The sequence below is a fragment of the Gallus gallus genome, chromosome 2 (genome assembly GCF_016699485.2).
Source record: "Gallus gallus isolate bGalGal1 chromosome 2, bGalGal1.mat.broiler.GRCg7b, whole genome shotgun sequence".
NCBI lineage: Eukaryota > Metazoa > Chordata > Aves > Galliformes > Phasianidae > Gallus > Gallus gallus.
This window is the reverse complement of record NC_052533.1, coordinates 124,261,177-124,277,981: the sequence shown is the minus strand read 5'-3', so window position 1 is coordinate 124,277,981 and position 16,805 is coordinate 124,261,177. Positions and strand designations below refer to the sequence as shown.

The 16,805-nt window shown below is 40.4% G+C and overlaps 1 protein-coding gene across 20 annotated transcripts in view; it reads right to left on the bottom strand.

Annotated features, from left to right (window-relative positions):
* NECAB1 (N-terminal EF-hand calcium binding protein 1) overlaps positions 1–16,805 on the bottom strand; it is a 54,987-nt gene that overhangs the window by 22,941 nt on the left and 15,241 nt on the right. For 10 of the 20 annotated variants that reach the window (XM_046920333.1, XM_046920415.1, XM_046920325.1 and 7 more), the window contains 3 exons: positions 4,624–4,649; positions 2,313–2,410; positions 2,146–2,199 (listed from right to left, as the gene is read on the bottom strand). In XM_046920333.1, coding sequence (XP_046776289.1) covers positions 2,146–2,199; positions 2,313–2,410; positions 4,624–4,649 — 178 coding nt within the window. Of the gene's footprint in view, positions 1–2,145; positions 2,200–2,312; positions 2,411–3,937; positions 4,562–4,623; positions 4,650–16,805 lie in introns of those variants that run through there. The other 10 variants (XM_040678355.2, XM_040678390.2, XM_025147098.3 and 7 more) reach the window with 5 other exon arrangements.

Here is a 16,805-nt window from a genome sequence, read left to right as displayed (position 1 = left end):
TATTTTTTTTAATGAGTTCTTTAAAGGAGATAAATGCAACAAATACAACGTTTATTATTCCAGACTTTCTTATCCATTTTCTAGTCAGGCCAATGCTTACTACTTTTCCCAGACTACTGGGACTCCTCTGTAATTAATTTCTGAAGTAATTCTTAAATGCCATGATCTGTTTACTTCCCGTAGTTATCAGCTGACGTGTCCTGCCCTTTAGTAGCATTTTATGCAAGTGTTTAATCAGGCATTTGGTTTGTGGTGCTTTGTTTTGTATTTTTGTTTTTTTAATTTTTGACTTTTGTACAGCTCACATTAACTAAGCTATTCTTTAGTACCCACCCCAATGAGGCAGTGAGTCAGTGTGCACTCACTTCACTAGATGAACAGCACAAACTGAGAGACATTCAGCTCACTGGCTCAAGCTCTAAATAAATAAGACAGTTCCAGGGTTTTATTTTTTCAGTTCATGTAAAATGTATGAGTGTTGTACTCTTGCAAAAACCTGAATGCCAAAGAGCATTCTCTGATAGAGCTCCCCATTGATTGCTGATTGACTGAAGGACACAGATTTCTTTTCCCCCACGGGATCTCATTGAATACTTTTGGCTAAAATTTTTTAAGTCATTGATGGCTTGCCTTGCAGTGACTAGCCCTGTGTGAGAGCCTTAGTTCACCTCCTTCCTGCTTTTAGGTTTTGCCTCACCTTTTGAAATTTTTCCACTTTGCAAAGAACATTTAACTACATGACAGCCAAGGAAAAAGCATATTAACTAAAAGTATATTAACTTCCAGCTTGCAACTGGTCATGAATGGTGTTCTCCAGAGGTAGGTATTGGGGCCTGTCCTGTTTAATAGCTTTATTAATGGCATGGATGAAGGAATTGAATGTACTCTCATTAAGTTTGCAGATAACATCAAGTTGGGAAGAAGTGTTGATCTGCCTGGAGATAGGAAGGCCCCATAGTAGGATCTGGACAGATGGGATCACTGGGATGAGGCCACTGGGATCAAGTTCAACCTAACCATGTACCGGGTCCTGCTTCAACAACCCCAGGCAACACTACAGGCTTGGGGCAGAGTGGCTGGAAGATTGTGTGGAAGAAACAGACCTGAGGATGTTAGTTGACACTTGACTAAAAGTGAGCCAGCAGTGTTCCCAAGTGACCAAGAAGGCCAACGGCATCCTGGCTTGTACCAGAAATAGAGTTACCAGCAGGAGCAGGGAAGTGGTTAACCCTCTGTACTCAGCTCTGGTGAGGTCATACCTCAAGTACTATGTTCAGGTTTGGGCCTCTCACTACACCGAGGCCATCTGGAGTGTGCCCAGAGAAGGGCAGTGAAACTGGTGAGGGATCTGGAGCACAACTCTGATGAGGAGTGGCTAAGAAATCTGTGATTGTTCAATCTGGAGGAGAGGAGGCTCAGGTGAGACATTATTGCTCTCTACAACTGCTTGAAAGCAGGCTGTGGTGAGGTGGGGGTTGCCCTCTTCTCCCTTGTAGCCATTGATAGGAGCAGAGAGAATGACCTCAAGTTGTGCTGTCAGAGGTTCAGATTGGATATTACAAAAAGTTTCTTCTTCAAAAGAGTGTTCAGGTGCTGGAATGGGCTACCCAGGGGGAGGGTTCAGTCACCATCCCTGGAGGCATTCAAGAAACGTTTAGATGTTGTACTAAGGGGCAAGGTTTACTGTGTAAATATTGGTGGTAGGTCGACAATTGGACTAGATGATCTTGGAGGTCTTTTCCAACCTTAGTGATTCTGTGATTCTATACCAAAACTCTTTATGAATGATCAGACACCTGGCTGGGAGGAGAGCATGAGCAGGTGTGACTACAGTGAACTGAGCTGCTACAGCCCTTTAAAATCTTTTTAAACAGTCCTGGAATTTACCTTTAACAATAACACAAATCTGACACCTGTGCACATCTATATAGTTTAATGGCAGTCAGTAGTATAGTTTGCTATTTGAATTTTTTACTTCCCTTTTCTACTTCAAGAGCTTGAATTATTTCTTCAAAATTCAGACTATTTTCAAAAGTTGATAATACTTTCACACATTTAGCATGAGATATGGAATCTTCTCTGAGTACTACAATATGAAGAACATCGTTCTGATCAATCACAAAGACAGTTTTAATTAATTCAAACCTTACAGCTGGGATACTGGACCATTTTGGTAAGCCTTTTCCTCCTGGACTTCTTCTACAAATACAAGTATATTTGGAAGAAATTAAATATGAATTAGCAACTTTGTCTCAATATAAATATACTGGACACATGTTCAAATATAAAAAATATTTACAGTTTTTACTTACTTTCTTTGTTTTGTCCATTGCCTTCAGTATAGTAATGTTTAAGTCCTCCAAAACAGAGAGAACATTTTCATACTCTCCCAAGTGCTGTGAAAAATATTCTGAAAGAAGAAGAATATCCAAGTCACCTATTCACTACTGGAAAATTTCATATTTCATCAAATATCAATGTATTCAAGTCTGAAATTAGTTATGTTATTATTATTAGCTATCTAAATATATAAAGTGATAAAGGCTTACAATGAAAAGGATGGCTTTACTTTGAAATTTTGATTATATTTTCCTCAAAACCATCAATGAAATATTTTAAATGCCAAAATCAGTGTTTCAGAACATTTCCTTTCAATAAGCAATGCCAAGTCCACAAGAAGCAGACGTATTTTCAAAATACATACATCTTATGTCTAAAATGAATTTTCAGCTTAGTAATCTACTTCACAGTTACAAGCAGGCAATGAAGTTTTCATGTATATGTACTAAGTCTGATTACAATGATACACAAACAAATAGCTGTCATAAAGCCCTGAGGGGAGAAGAGATCAAGTAAGGGCTGTTTTAAGTTGGGTTCAGCTGAGACCCAATGTTTTTCTGAGAAGTGATGGAACCATGAGTTGCTCAGTTATGCTTCTGAAATCAGGATTTTAACAAAAATAGTGAAAATAACATTAATTGTTCAATGTTATTGTATGCCTGCTCTTTCTGTTAAAGTATCTTTTAATTTGAACCAAAGTCAAATCAGAGGGCATTCTTCAAAGTAAGTCAAGCATAGAACAGAAGTAAATCTGTAAAAATTGTATTTACTAATTTTCTACATTTACTTGTGTCTGGATAAAATTCCATTAAAGTAAATACAACAATCATTGTATCAACAGGCTTTAGAGATTCCACTGCGGAAACTAAGAGCTCTTATAAAGGCACAAAAACACAAAGGAAATCTGACCGATGTTCATGAGTTTCCCATGGGAGTCATGAAAGGTTTCAGGAGCCTGGTGACAAAGCCTGGTATTGCTGAGAGACTGAATGAAATCATTTAGAAAGAAAACCGTGTTGTGCATTCATGCCCTGGAAATGAAGCTTCATTTCTGAGGAGCTATGGAAGTAAGTCAGGGGAAGCTGTAGACTAAATGCATGTTGGGTAAACTCAGCACCAGATTCACAAATGAGAAACACCCCAGAGGCAATCTGTGAAAGACTTACAAGGGAGCTGCAGAAGTCAGGTATCATGGAGGTTGGTGAAGCTTCTCATATTTAATCAAAATGGACAGGAAAAAGTCAGTGCTGGGCTGAGACCTTGGCCAGCTCTCTGGCCGACTGGTGGGCTCAGCTTGTGGGGTGAACATCGAGCAGGCCTACAGTGCACAAACAACCCCAAAAGCTGTGTATTGCCCCTAGAACATAGCCCCAGTCTTCTTCTGCCAGGTTTGTATAGTTTTGGCCAGATTCTGAGCTAGCAGGAGTCATCACAGCACAACTGGCTTTGGCTAAGTCACTAAATATTTACATTCCACATGCTGAGATACCCCCAGTAGGTTCCTGAGCATGGGCAGTGTCACCTTGTAGGCATATACATCAGCTGGCACTCAAATCTACAGTGTTTTCAACTTCTAAAAGTCTTTAAAATCACTGACCTTGGGCAAATTTGATAGGCCGCTGTTTGCTGGCATCTTTTCCCAGAAATAGCCTGCTTTTGACAAGCATAACTATCTGTTTGACATCCTGTGGGAGGACTTGAAGAAATTTTCTGTAAATACTTTCTGTTGCAAACAGCACCCCTAAGTCATGGAAAAAATCTTCATGTCTCACAGCCAGGAGCAGGACACAGGTAGGTCATTGGGCAACACTGGGACCTTGCAGGAAGTTTTTGTGATGGAAGATGACGGAATGTGTCAAACTGCTGTCCTTACAGAACTGAGTTGGAGGCAAGTAATGAACTGCCCTCCAGTGAGTTATGAAAATCTTTTTCAAAATTGCCCAAACACTCCTACCTTTGAAAGCAATGAACTAGAAAATTATCCCATAGGAAAGGAAACCAAGATAAGATCTCTTTAATAGAACAAAGTTCTTAAAGCTTGGACAATCTGAAGCATGGATTAAGAATAGTATTTTCAAAGCAATATCTGTATCAAATGGACGGCTGAAAGATTATAAGTCATCAGCATTCTTCAAGTGTAGTTGTTTCAATGCAATTTACATATCTTCTGCTTGAGCTACAAAGGTTAAACCGAAAGAAATGTCATCTTATAGCACACAGTATGTTCACTTGCACAGGGCTGCTGCAGGCAGAGATTATCTTCCTGCTCAGTGAGGAACTTACCGCAAAGCTCTTCAGTGTCAAGATTGCTGGAAAGATAAGAGGATAGTGGGTTAGTGAGCTCTGTCATGGCGGCTGTTGCACTGGTAGATAGCAGGACTCAAAGATCAGTTTTGACAGGGATGTGAAGCTTCCCTGCCTGGGCTCTAGCTTGGCCCTCGCCACCTTGTGTAGGCACCTCCTGAGCCATGCTGCAGCATTCTTGCCCCACAGCCTCCCTTCCCCATCACATTCCCTCCACTTTAAGACATGGCACCTTCCTACTCACCTACAACACCTGTCCAGCCCCTGTGCGTTATGCTGTGGAGTCTCAGAGCTGTCAGAAATCCATTTTAACACCAGAATTTGTGCTTTTTTTCCCCCTACTTGCACTCCTTTTCTGTGGCTGTCATGCTGGACGGCATGGCTCTGCTCAGCCCTCCACACCCTCCAACAGAAAACTCAATGTTTTTTTTCCACTGGTGTTTCTCCCACAAGATGAAGTACAACAGGAGGACAAAACTAGAGATAGATTAAGTGTGCTGAGAAGCTGTTAGTCTTTCCGGCCGTACAAAACAGTTTCACCAGCAAAATGAGGGACATGAAAATAATAGTTGCATTGCCATATTGTCATGAAATACACACATAGTATAAGTACATGAAGATAAGCAAGTATTCTTTAAAACTGAAGACTGTTTATTTCAAACAGATTTCATGCAGATAGACTTTTAAGCACTCTTTTTTTTTCTCTGAGGTTTTAAGAATCAAAAGAGAAACCATCTGAGCTGCAGCTCAGTTCTGAAGGTTGGCATACTGACTTTTCCCAGGGAGGAGAAGCTGATTATTAAAGAAACTTAAAAGCATGAATGTCCCACTTGAGTCTTGCTGATGGGTGAATATTGAATGGTTGATTGCAGTTAGGATTTTTAAAATTATCTTTTTAATGTTTTTTTTTTAATTGACCTCTTAATAAAATTATGAAACAGTATTACCTTGAAGTCATTTTCACAAATGCTAACTTTCCTCTATCTGACTTTTATTTATGAGAGAGACAGAAACAGACAGAAATTTCAGGATCCTGGTTTCTCAAAAACTTGCATAATCAGGGCTCTGGTCTGAGCATTTTTAACTGATGATGTAAATGAAGCTTTCCTGAAACTTTCATTAACTAAGGGTGACCTGAACTGCATTTGAATGGACGAAGCAGGATGGCTGCAATGGGGAAATTCATAGTCTGTAAGAATTAGTGCTGAGAAACTTAACCTAGATCAGTGAACTATGAATGTCTATGAATACTTCAGGCTGTTCACCATGGATCAGCGTGGCATCACTGCTTAACCATGGCCGATCTCCTTGCAGCCACTTTTACAGTCAGCAGTCATTTCTGAAACACTGTAGATGTTCGGTCCCCAAATACAGACTGAGATCTGATAAATGACCTCAGCCAAAAAGCAGCAACAGAATATCAGGATGTTATACGGCAGGAGGTTGCTGTTCTGATGCCTGCCTCTTGCTCATTTTCCCTACATTTTCTGCCCCTTTGCATCTTCTGTGCTAATGCCTTCTCTTTGAAAACGTTTCTGTACTTTTCAATTTACATCTTGATAACTGTGTTTAAAAAAAAGCCTTTCATATTGCAAGCCAGTCAAATTTGCTTGATGTGTTCAAATTTCACATTAAAATTCATACTGGTCCTTGTTCTTCTTCACTATCCTCAGCAGTGAGGTACTAATAGAGCACTGTGAGGTGGCTCAGAGGATTTCAGCATCGCTGCCATCAGAACATCTGCGTTAGTCTGACTAATAAAAGTGATGCAGTTGGAAATGGACTACAATTCAAAATGGAAAAGTATTCAGATGCTGAATTTATTTTCAATTAGAATTGGGCACTTGAATAATTAGAAAATTACTGTCTGAAGTGATTTGTGCAACAGCACTCAAGAAGCCTGTGACAGAACATGACAAAAAGAATATGGATTTCACTCCAGCATCCTCATGGTATTTCCTTTTCTGTTATAAACATCTTTTGAGGCTTCATTGTTCTTGGTGCACTGCTGGGAGGGGATGCTATTCTAGGCAGGACATTGTAATTTTTCGCGTCACTGATTATTTCATGCTCTCAGAAATATAATGTTTCATCATGCAGCGTGGCTGTCAGCAAACCTGGTGTTCTTTTTCTGCACGCAAACAATTTTGAGCAACCTGCAGGATGTTACAGAAGCAATTAAAGAAGTTTGAAATACATTTAACAGTAGAGGAGCAAGGCACACACCAGGGGGCTGTTTGTGCAGCTTGGTACTCAGGTTTATGGTGGGCACCTGTTCATCATTTCAGTGTCTATATATGCCAAGGGTGCCTCTGCTCAGACCTATAATCTAACTGCACTGAACGTGTAATTTGCAATATTTGCAGGATGACGCACATCCAGGCTCTGGTGCTCCGCTCCTGCTAAGTGCCCAAAGGATGGGGTGTAGTCACATCACACCAGCACAATCATTTTTTAAACCTCTGCGCTCTGTTTGCTTTCTGACTACTAAATGCCATGCTTTTACATGCCTGACTGTGTCTACAATGCTCTCTACCTAATAACACGAGCAAGTTTTAAAGGTCTACTGCAAATATGCTACTGTCTGATCAAAAAAATTGGTATTATCTGTTGCTCAGTGACAGATGTATAAGCAAATTCACTTGGCCAAAGTGCCTGTTTGTGGTATAGAATGGAGGCATGTGAAGCAGCTGTGACTGCTCCCTTGTTCTGCCCACCACTGTCAGCCATGGGTTGGGGCTGGCCAAAGCAGGAAGGTGGAAGCCATTCCACCTATCCACTGATGGGCAGTGACATCTCTTCAGACAAGGAATGACATACAGTGTGGATTCTCTTCATCTACAGCAGTTATTTTATTGAAGAACACAATACTATGAGATTTAATGGACTAACTTCATTCAGGATATCCACTGCCACTACAGTTGTAACTGAAGAAGGATAATATGTCAGGTCTCCATTCTCAAGACTGAGAAGGATTGATTTTGGAGGCTTGAACCAACACTTCTGTTGTGCCCATTTGCACATCTCTGATAAATTTGGTTTCAGGAAGGAAAGCTCAAGGCTGGCATCTCCTGTTGTTAAGCAGAAGCATATAATTTGTGAATGAAAGGAATGTCATGATACACTGTGCAAGGGCAGCTGAATAGTCATCTGTGGATGTTCTCAGCCAAAAAGCTGTGAGCTCTTTTCAGCAAGCTTGCATAACATCCCACTTCAAGTCAGCCAAATGAGGCAGTTGCTCCAACACTACAGAGAACGTCGTGTAAAGGAGACTTAGAATATGCACACTTGCGTTTTAAGGACATTCTGCTTCATATCTCCTTTGTAACAACAATGAATTTTTTTGCTCAGGTTCGTTCAAAGTTTCTTATAATTGGAGGCAAACCTGCTTTCTGCTATTAACGAGATCACAGAATCATAGAAACATTAAGTTTGGAAAAGACTACTAAGATCACTTAGTTCAATCACTGACCCTTCCCCACTGTGTCCACTGACCACATCCCTCAATGCCACATCTACCGTCTTTTTGAACACCCCCAGGGACGGTGACTCCACCACTTCCCTGGCAGCCTGCCCTAATGCATTACCACTCTTTCTACAGAAAAGAGAAGGAAGGGAGAGCGGGCAAAATGAAACAGGGCTCAGGAGCTAATCCCTGGAAAGCCGAACTTCTTGCTTCCCCAAACACACTACTACTTCAGCCCCAGGGCTAACTGGACCACACATCATCTGGTCTCTCAAATATAGATTGGCTTTTGCAGCTCTGAGATGGGCAGTGGGGCTGTGGGCTGTTTTACTGTCCCAGATTTTGCTGCACTAAATAACTAAATAACTGTACAGCTTGCTTATGGTTAGTTTCAGACCAAGCTATAACTTCAGTGTTGTCACTTACTGCTCTGCATGTGGCAGGGGCAGAAGAGAGAGTAAAGGATTTTTTCTTCTCAGCAACTTCCCCAAAAACCACCCTTGTCCTTCTCATTAGGCAAAGATGCAATGAACTTCATGGATGGCTGGCCTCCTTAATGACCTCAGATATGCCTGCGTTTCTAAAAGTGCTTTAATAATGCTATTAAAAGTTGTGGAGGCTAAAATCTCTGGAGAACTGTGCAGTGGCTGCAGATCCATTTGCTAGCAGATTCTGAATCACATCAGCCTAAACAAGGAGATGAGAGCCAACATCATGATGACTCCTTTGCTATGGGTGGGGTACATTTCAGGGTTTTCACCCTTCAGGAGATGATAACGATGTTTCAGCTTTGGAGTTTGTTCCAAAACAATTTTTCTCAAATGGCAGCTACCCCTACCATCAAACAATGAGCTCATTGCTGATGTCTTCTGAAGAACAGATCTGAAATGAAACCTTCTAGGTCAGTTCCATTTAGGACAATGCAATTGAAATGGCTTGTTACATTTTGATCATTCCCGTGTGCCCGAGTCTCTTATTTTCTTCAGAAAACTGAATTTTACATTAAAAATAACCATTCACACAGAAAATTTCCAAGCAACTCTATTTGCATCTTGTCTATGTGACCGGGGGATCTGTGTTGGCATCAGAACTCTGTCAATCACTCTCATTACACTTTTATTCAGTCATGAAATGCTGAACTGTATAATCAACTCGTTCTGAACAGTATCTTCCCTTTTTCTCTGCACTTCATTTCCAAACTGATTTCTGTAGCTACCATCTTTAATAGTCTGAAGATTGACACAAATACCTGCAATTACATCTCTTAAATAGCAGCACACACACCGTCCTCGTGTCAGGGCTGCACCATGTACCTGAAATTGCTGTTCACTCAAAAAAAAATGTAGCTTTAAAAGATGGGCAAAAGCTAATGTATATTTCCCCCCTGCGTTTTGTTGTTGTTTGTTGTTTTTTCTTTGCACTGAATAATTCATTTTTGGAAAAAAATACTTTTAGCTCACTTGCACTTCGTGTTGTTACAGAGCCTATCAGTATCTCATGCTGTTTTTTAATAACTCTTCTTTGTTTCCCGATTATACTTCCTAGTTCATTATTTTTTTGATGTGCTTGTATTGGACAGCAATAAATGAGCAGCAGTGAGTGGCTGAAACAAAAACACAATATCCAAGGGCCAATATCCATAAGTGCTGTTACAGACTGCTGTCAAATTACCGGTGAGTTGTTGTCTTTACAACCAGAGCCATGAAGGAAGGAAGCACTGTGGTCCCGTATAATGTGTATTTCATTGTAGTTACATTGCACAAGCTAACGCAGATGGATGGGTTCTCATGGCTGCAAGGATAGTGCTGACATCTTCCCCTCAGATATCAAATTATTGCTATTAGAGCAATCTCAGCCCTTATCTTTTTGACCCTTTTAACAACTGTTTACAGGGGTGGATAGTGATAGGACAAGGGGGAATAGTTTTAAACAGAGACAGGGGAGGTTTAGGTTAGATATTAGGAGGAAGGTTTTCACACATAGGGTGGTGACACACTGGAAGAGGTTGCCCAAAGACGTTGTGGATGCCCCATCCCTGGAGGCATTCAAGGCCAGGCTGGATGTGGCTCTGGGCAGCCTGGTCTGGTGGTTGGTGACCCTGCACATAGCAGGGGGGTTGGAACTGGTTGATCATTGTGGTCCTTTTCAACCCAGGCCATTCTATGATTCTATGATTCTATGATTCTGTGATTCTGTGATTCTATGATTCTATGACCCAAGGGAGGAACTAGAGCACTTCTAATGAAGATCTGGGAAGGGAGATGGGTGCACTGTGGAGCTCAGAGCCCTGAAGGTAGACATTCATGTATGCACTGGGTGTCCAACCTTCCCTGTCACAAAAGGAGACTCAGTGAATTCAGTGTAGCTGAGGACTTTGCAGTGAACCAGCCAGAAGGAGCTTAATTAATAGGACATAACACAGGCATTTAGTGTTGTTTGAGTTGCTCTAGAATCTTTCCCCCTTCACTTACATCCAGCTGCTTCTGTGTCATCCTGTCTACTCTGGACTGATGTCTCAGGTGGGAGCATCTTAAATGCCTTATGCCTGAGCAACAACACTGAAGCCTGTGTCAGCAGGGCTACTTCTTAGGTACTCCTTATTTCGCTAACTTAGGGAGACTTAGATACTCTGCTGATCTATGCACATACAATTGTAGATGTGTCTTCATTCAATGCACACCCAGTACTATCCCAGATGCCCAGCATCTGCTTGGAGCTGTAGGTTCCCGAGGTTCTTAGGCCCACACCAAACTTGTCTCTGGTTTGTACGTGCTTTATCTTCTTTAACTTGTACCACACACAAAGGCTCAATGGGATACCTGCCTTCAGGAGGTTGTATATGCGCCAGGGCTGCCTCGACACTCCTCACATGCCTCCCACCTTGTAATTAAGGTCCTGGCTGAGGACTTCATTTTCCCAGTAAGAAAAATGAGAAAAACAAGTTCGATTCCCCACTGACTCGTATGAGTCAGTAATCACTGTAGCATTTATCGCACCATCTCTGGCAGCACTGCAGACTGAATCCCCTCGAGATCTACTGCATATCTCTTAGTTTGTAACTTTGCCAAATATTCTCATTATCTTCTGACACCTTTCCCCTGAGGTTGCCATTATGCTAAAAACATTTTATGTGAAAGTTATTGGGGGAGGGGGAAGTGGGAAGAAAGAAGGATAAGAGCAAAGGCAAGATTTACTTCTGCAGTGAATGCTAAAACCAACTCACGGAGACATTAACCATTTCAAGGAAGTGTGGCATTTGTGTTTGGCCTTATGGCAAGCAATATTAGAGCCCATATGCCATTTCACTACAGAACTATCAAATCTGATAACTTATGCAGAGGTTTGTGTGGGAAATGTTAAATTTAACAACTGACTGAAACGAGTCAGAGTTATCCTTAATGTGTTTTATGGCATTTCATCTATGCTTCGTAGAAAATTTTATTGATTTTGTAACTTGGAACTATGCTAAGGTGAAAAATACCCAAGTCTTCTTCTGAAAATAGTGATAACAATCAGATAGGAGTGGTCTTTACCACAGATCAGTGCAGTGTTGATAAGGCTAATTGTTTTCTACTTGCTTATGCTCCTAGTTGGGATATTATGAAAGCTTCAGAACAAGTCACTGAATGGCAAAATATAGACCAGTGGAACTGTTAAAAATACCAAAACACTCTCTATTTCGCTTGAAATCCACGACACTTTTGTGGGGAGGTTGTAAAGATATGGAAATTGCGACTGACATTATGACTATTTGTCTTCTTTTTAGTTTTTGGATAGAACTAATGCCTATGAACAAATATGCAGAAATCATGATAAATATGCCTTAGCAAGTGCTCCAGTAGCACCACAGATGTTTGCAAATGTTGGCAAAGAACATATTGAGAAACATGGCGTTGTAAAAATATATTTTGCCATTATCATCTTTCGAAGGATTGTCTTTAAAAATACATATGCTAAAATTTCATTTTTGAAAAACTGATAGCATTCAGCATTCTCTTACACAAGCAGTGCAGCTGCAACATCCACAACTAACAAACGGGAATACCGTTGGGTAAAGGGTTGTCTACGGAAAAGTAGGTGAGGTGTAGGCGAACAATGCCTTTGGGAAATACAGTAGACTGATACAGACTGTATCAATCTTTAACGGCTGTTTACGAAGGTGGATAGTGATAGGACAAGGGGGAATGGCTTTAAACTGAGACAGGGGAGGTTTAGGTTAGATATTAGGAGGAAGGTTTTCACACAGAGGGTGGTGATGCACTGGAACAGGTTGCCCAAGGAGGCTGTGGATGCCCCATCCCTGGAGGCATTCAAGGCCAGGCTGGATGTGGCTCTGGGCAGCCTGGTCTGGTGGTTGGGTGACCCTGCACATAGCCAGGGTGTTGGAACTGGATGATCATTGTGGCCATTCTATGATTCATTCTATGATTCTATGACTGTCTGGAAGTCTTGCTAATGATACGGTTTGTGCTTCTTTAAGATCTATGTAAAAAGGTTGTAAAACTTCCTGCATTCTTTTCTTTCATCTTAGGATATGTAGACAGGCTCGTGACTGAACTCTGTGACAAAAGCTGTTTTCCCTGCTCACTGCAGGAAAATCAGACTAGGTGACCTTTAAGGGTCCCTTCCAACTCAAACAATTCTGTGATTCCTTGCTTATTAAAGTACTTAAAATACCACATCTGCAATAAAAATACCACTTATTTTACCAATCATATGCAACTAAAGGAGAAGTATCTTCGTATTTGGGTTTGGTATGCATTTCCATGTGATTCAAAGGGGCCAAGAAACAAAGGAGCAACACAAGAAATAACAACAGAAAAATTTTAAAATTAAGGTTGGAAACGACCACTAAGATCATCTAGTTCAACCATCCTAATATCACACTGCTCATTTTAGTGGTTTTCCATAGTCTATCTGTTTCATAATAGGTGCACTACATTAGTTTGGCTTGCTTTTAACAAAAAAACTAATACTTTTCTAATTCTCTTCTTCCACAAGACTGACATTAGGACCTGAGTAATGAAATTTTATAATAGCTGGTTAATTTAGCTCCCTTCAAGGTGTTAATCTAGGGGAAGTCTCTTATACATTGATTTGTTTTTCTTTTTGAAAGATTGCTGTAGCTGAGCTGCAAAGGAATTTTACGTTTCCTGAGCTTGTGGTCCATGGAAATCAGCCCAAGGCCACCCTTCCTTCACTGTCTGCACACTATGAAGAACAAAAACTAACATGCAAAGAAAGTGAGGTTTTGAGTGCTGGCAGATTTAAAAGATTCAATGCAGGCAGAAACAACCCCAAATCTGCTCTTCCGACAAAATGAAATTTTGAAGTATTCCAAAGATGTTCTGGAGGATCAAGACATACTTCCTCACCCATCTGTCCCAGGCATTTACATGCAGTATAAATCACCGTAGTGTGAGAATGCTGCACAAATTCAATCCTTATATAACACTCCTGGCATAATTTGTTAATAGAAAAGTAATGTGCAGAGAAGATATGTGATTTTCCCGGCATTTGAGAGTCTATATTTTAACTGGATAAGAAACACAAAATAAACTCTGTAAATCTTCTCTAGGAGAATCATATATAAGTAGAATTTTTCATCCTCCCCTACTAAAAACAATCATAGAATCATAGAATCATAGAATGGCCTGGGTTGAAAATAATCCACAATGATCATCTCATTTCAACCCCCCTGCTATGTGCAGGGTCGCCAACCACCAGACCAGGCTGCCCAGAGCCACATCCAGCCTGGCCTTGAATGCCTCCAGGGATGGGGCATCCACAGCCTCCTTGGGCAACTTCTTCCAGTGCTTCACCACCCTCTGTGTGAAAAACTTCTTCCTAATATCTAACCTAAAGCTCCCCTGTCTCAGTTTAAAGCCATTCCCCCTTGTCCTATCACTATCCACCCATGTGAGCAGTCATTCCCCATCCTGTTTATATGTTCCCTTCAAGTACTGGAAGGCCACAATGAGGTCTCCCTGGAGCCTTCTCTTCCCCAAGCTAAACAAGCCCAGTTTGCTCAACCTTTCTCCATAGGAGAGGTGCTCCAGTCCTCTGATCTCAGTGGCCCTCCTCTGGACCCACTCCAAAAGCTCTGCAATCAGTCAGAAACTCCTCAGTGATTTCAGGCACAAACAACGATTTTTGCTTCATTCCCTTGGGTAGTTTGAAAATGAAAGCATAATAGATGGTTTAAGGACTGTTTAGTATGTGCATGTTTCTCCTATTTCTTACATTACAAAACTTCCTAAGGTTCACTGAGCATTTTGCTGCTTTTCTTAGCCAACTGCTTAATTTAAGACATTTTACATAATCTGCCCTTTTCTGCAAATGCCAGTGAGTAAAGTTTTGTCCTCATTATATCTGCTTCATGTGATTTTTGCTGGAAAGTCCTAATGAGGAATTTATATTACACTGCCCAAGATGTTTCTCTTTGCTATACCCACCTGATAATTGGCATGCTCTGTATTGCTGTCTTACGACGACAAGGTTTTGAAAACCAAAAAGGTGCTAAGGAAAGCCTTCAAAGTGTATTTCTCTTTATTAAAGAGAAAATATCAAGTAGTGTAGAGTTCACTCCAGCTCAAAAGTCAGGCATTAAGCCTTTTATTAGTTAAAGACTTTGGGAAGAACATTCAAAATCTTCTTATTGCTGTTTGAAATTTAAGCATGTTTTCTTGTTATCTATAGCTAGGTTCTACTCCATAACAAATGATAAGTTAAAATAATAATAATAATACTCTTTCTTTTGGTTGGAAAAAGCGATTTAGTGGGTTTTCTGAGTCTTGCACCTGTTCAATCCTCTGGGAGAGATAAAAACCTGATCCTTCACAGCACGGACTCTTTGTGACTTTTGTACCATGCTTTTTGCCAAGCTTTTCTCAGACAGTGAGAATTATCCCTCTCTGATGGCTGCTGTGCATTACCTGCTCTCAGCTAATAAAAGTGGCCTTTGACAAAGCCTCATATATTTCCCAGGAGGAAAATCATAATGCTATTCTCATTTTTCTACATATTCTTGTACAGCAGATCCGTGTATTCTCCAGTACAGAGGAAAAGCTCTAAAAATTGCAAGTAATACAACTTCTGCAATAAAAATATATTTCAAATAATAATAATAATAAAAGATTTATGAACAAAAAGAAAAGAAGAAATGGTGGAAAAGAAAAAGATAGAACATCTTTAAGATCTTTTTTTTAAAGATCTCACAGACTTATTAAGGATATTTGCCCCTGACACAGGTAGATATGTACAACGGTGGTAACATAAACTGACTGTCAAGCATGTATAAGGGAACATGAGGAAGTCCAAAGCTCTATGGATGAGCCTTTTAATAAGGGCTAAAATATTTGTGTGAAGGATATTCTGATAATCAGATTCCCATGGCGTTCCAAGGAACGCGTGGTTCACTTTGCTGGGATTAGATAGACTGTGTGTATTGTCTTTGTTCCACAGCCTTAGTCACTGTTTTTAAGAAAACTAAGAATATTAAAAAGCTACATTTTAATATACAAGAAATGTTATTTCTTCTGTACCTGGTGCCTAAAAATTTAGCAGTATTTCTGCCATTTTCTTCCTTGAATTTCAAGTACTTAAACAGTTCTGACAAATTAGGGAAATTAACAACTGCCTCACTTTTTTTCTTACAGTAAAACAAAACCTCCTGTACTCCTCCCATACTGTCTGCTAAGGTGAATGATCTGTCAGTGAAAGCTGTTTCTCTGTCTTTGTGGCATCCTAGTACTCAGCCTTTAACACTGGATGCTTTAGGATGGCCTTGGGATAAGGATGCCAATGTCTCCATTTTGTGCTCGCTTGAACCTAATGATTCTGGGGAGATTATTCCTGATTTACAGAAGCATAAGTGAGATCAGAGCTAAGGAAACAGATCCTCAGAGTTATTTAGTCATTTATTCCTAGGGAATATATCCTGATTTGTCTATGAATGAGATACCTATATGAATGGTTTTTTTTTGTTTTTTTTTTTGGAATGTGTTGAATGGATCTCAGAGAAGAATCCTAACTGTAGGCATTTCATGGCTCCATTTAATCACATTGAAATATTGGTAAGGAAAAGTTTAGCTTGGAAAAGAGAAGGCTTCAGTGCGACCTCACTGTGGCCTTCCAATACTTGAAGGGAGCATATAAGCAGGAGAGGGGATGACTGTTTACATGGGTGGATAGTGATAGGACAAGGGGGAATGGCTTTAAACTGAGACAGGGGAGCTTTAGGTTAGATATTAGGAAGAAGTTTTTCACACAGAGGGTGGTGAAGCACTGGAAGAAGTTGCCCAAGGTGGTTGTGGATGCCCCATCCCTGGAGGCATTCAAGGCCAGGCTGGATGTGGCTCTGGGCAGCCTGGTCCGGTGGTTGGCGACCCTGCACACAGCAGGGGGGTTATAACTGGATGATCACTGTGGTCCTTTTCAACCCAGGCCATTCTATGATTCTATGAATCTATGAATCTATGAAAAGTATTTCATACACCTTTATAAAAAAAAAGCAACAAAGCAATATAGACATCAATAGACTCTCCGTAGAGACTACGTATTTAAATGGTTTGAAATAAGCAGCAGTTTGAAGTTAGTGTGTAAGTTCACTTCACTGTTAATTTTTCTACAATAAACATTTGTATAACGGGTAATGAAAAGCTAGAAACTTGAGTTAACATTCTGATGTTTATCT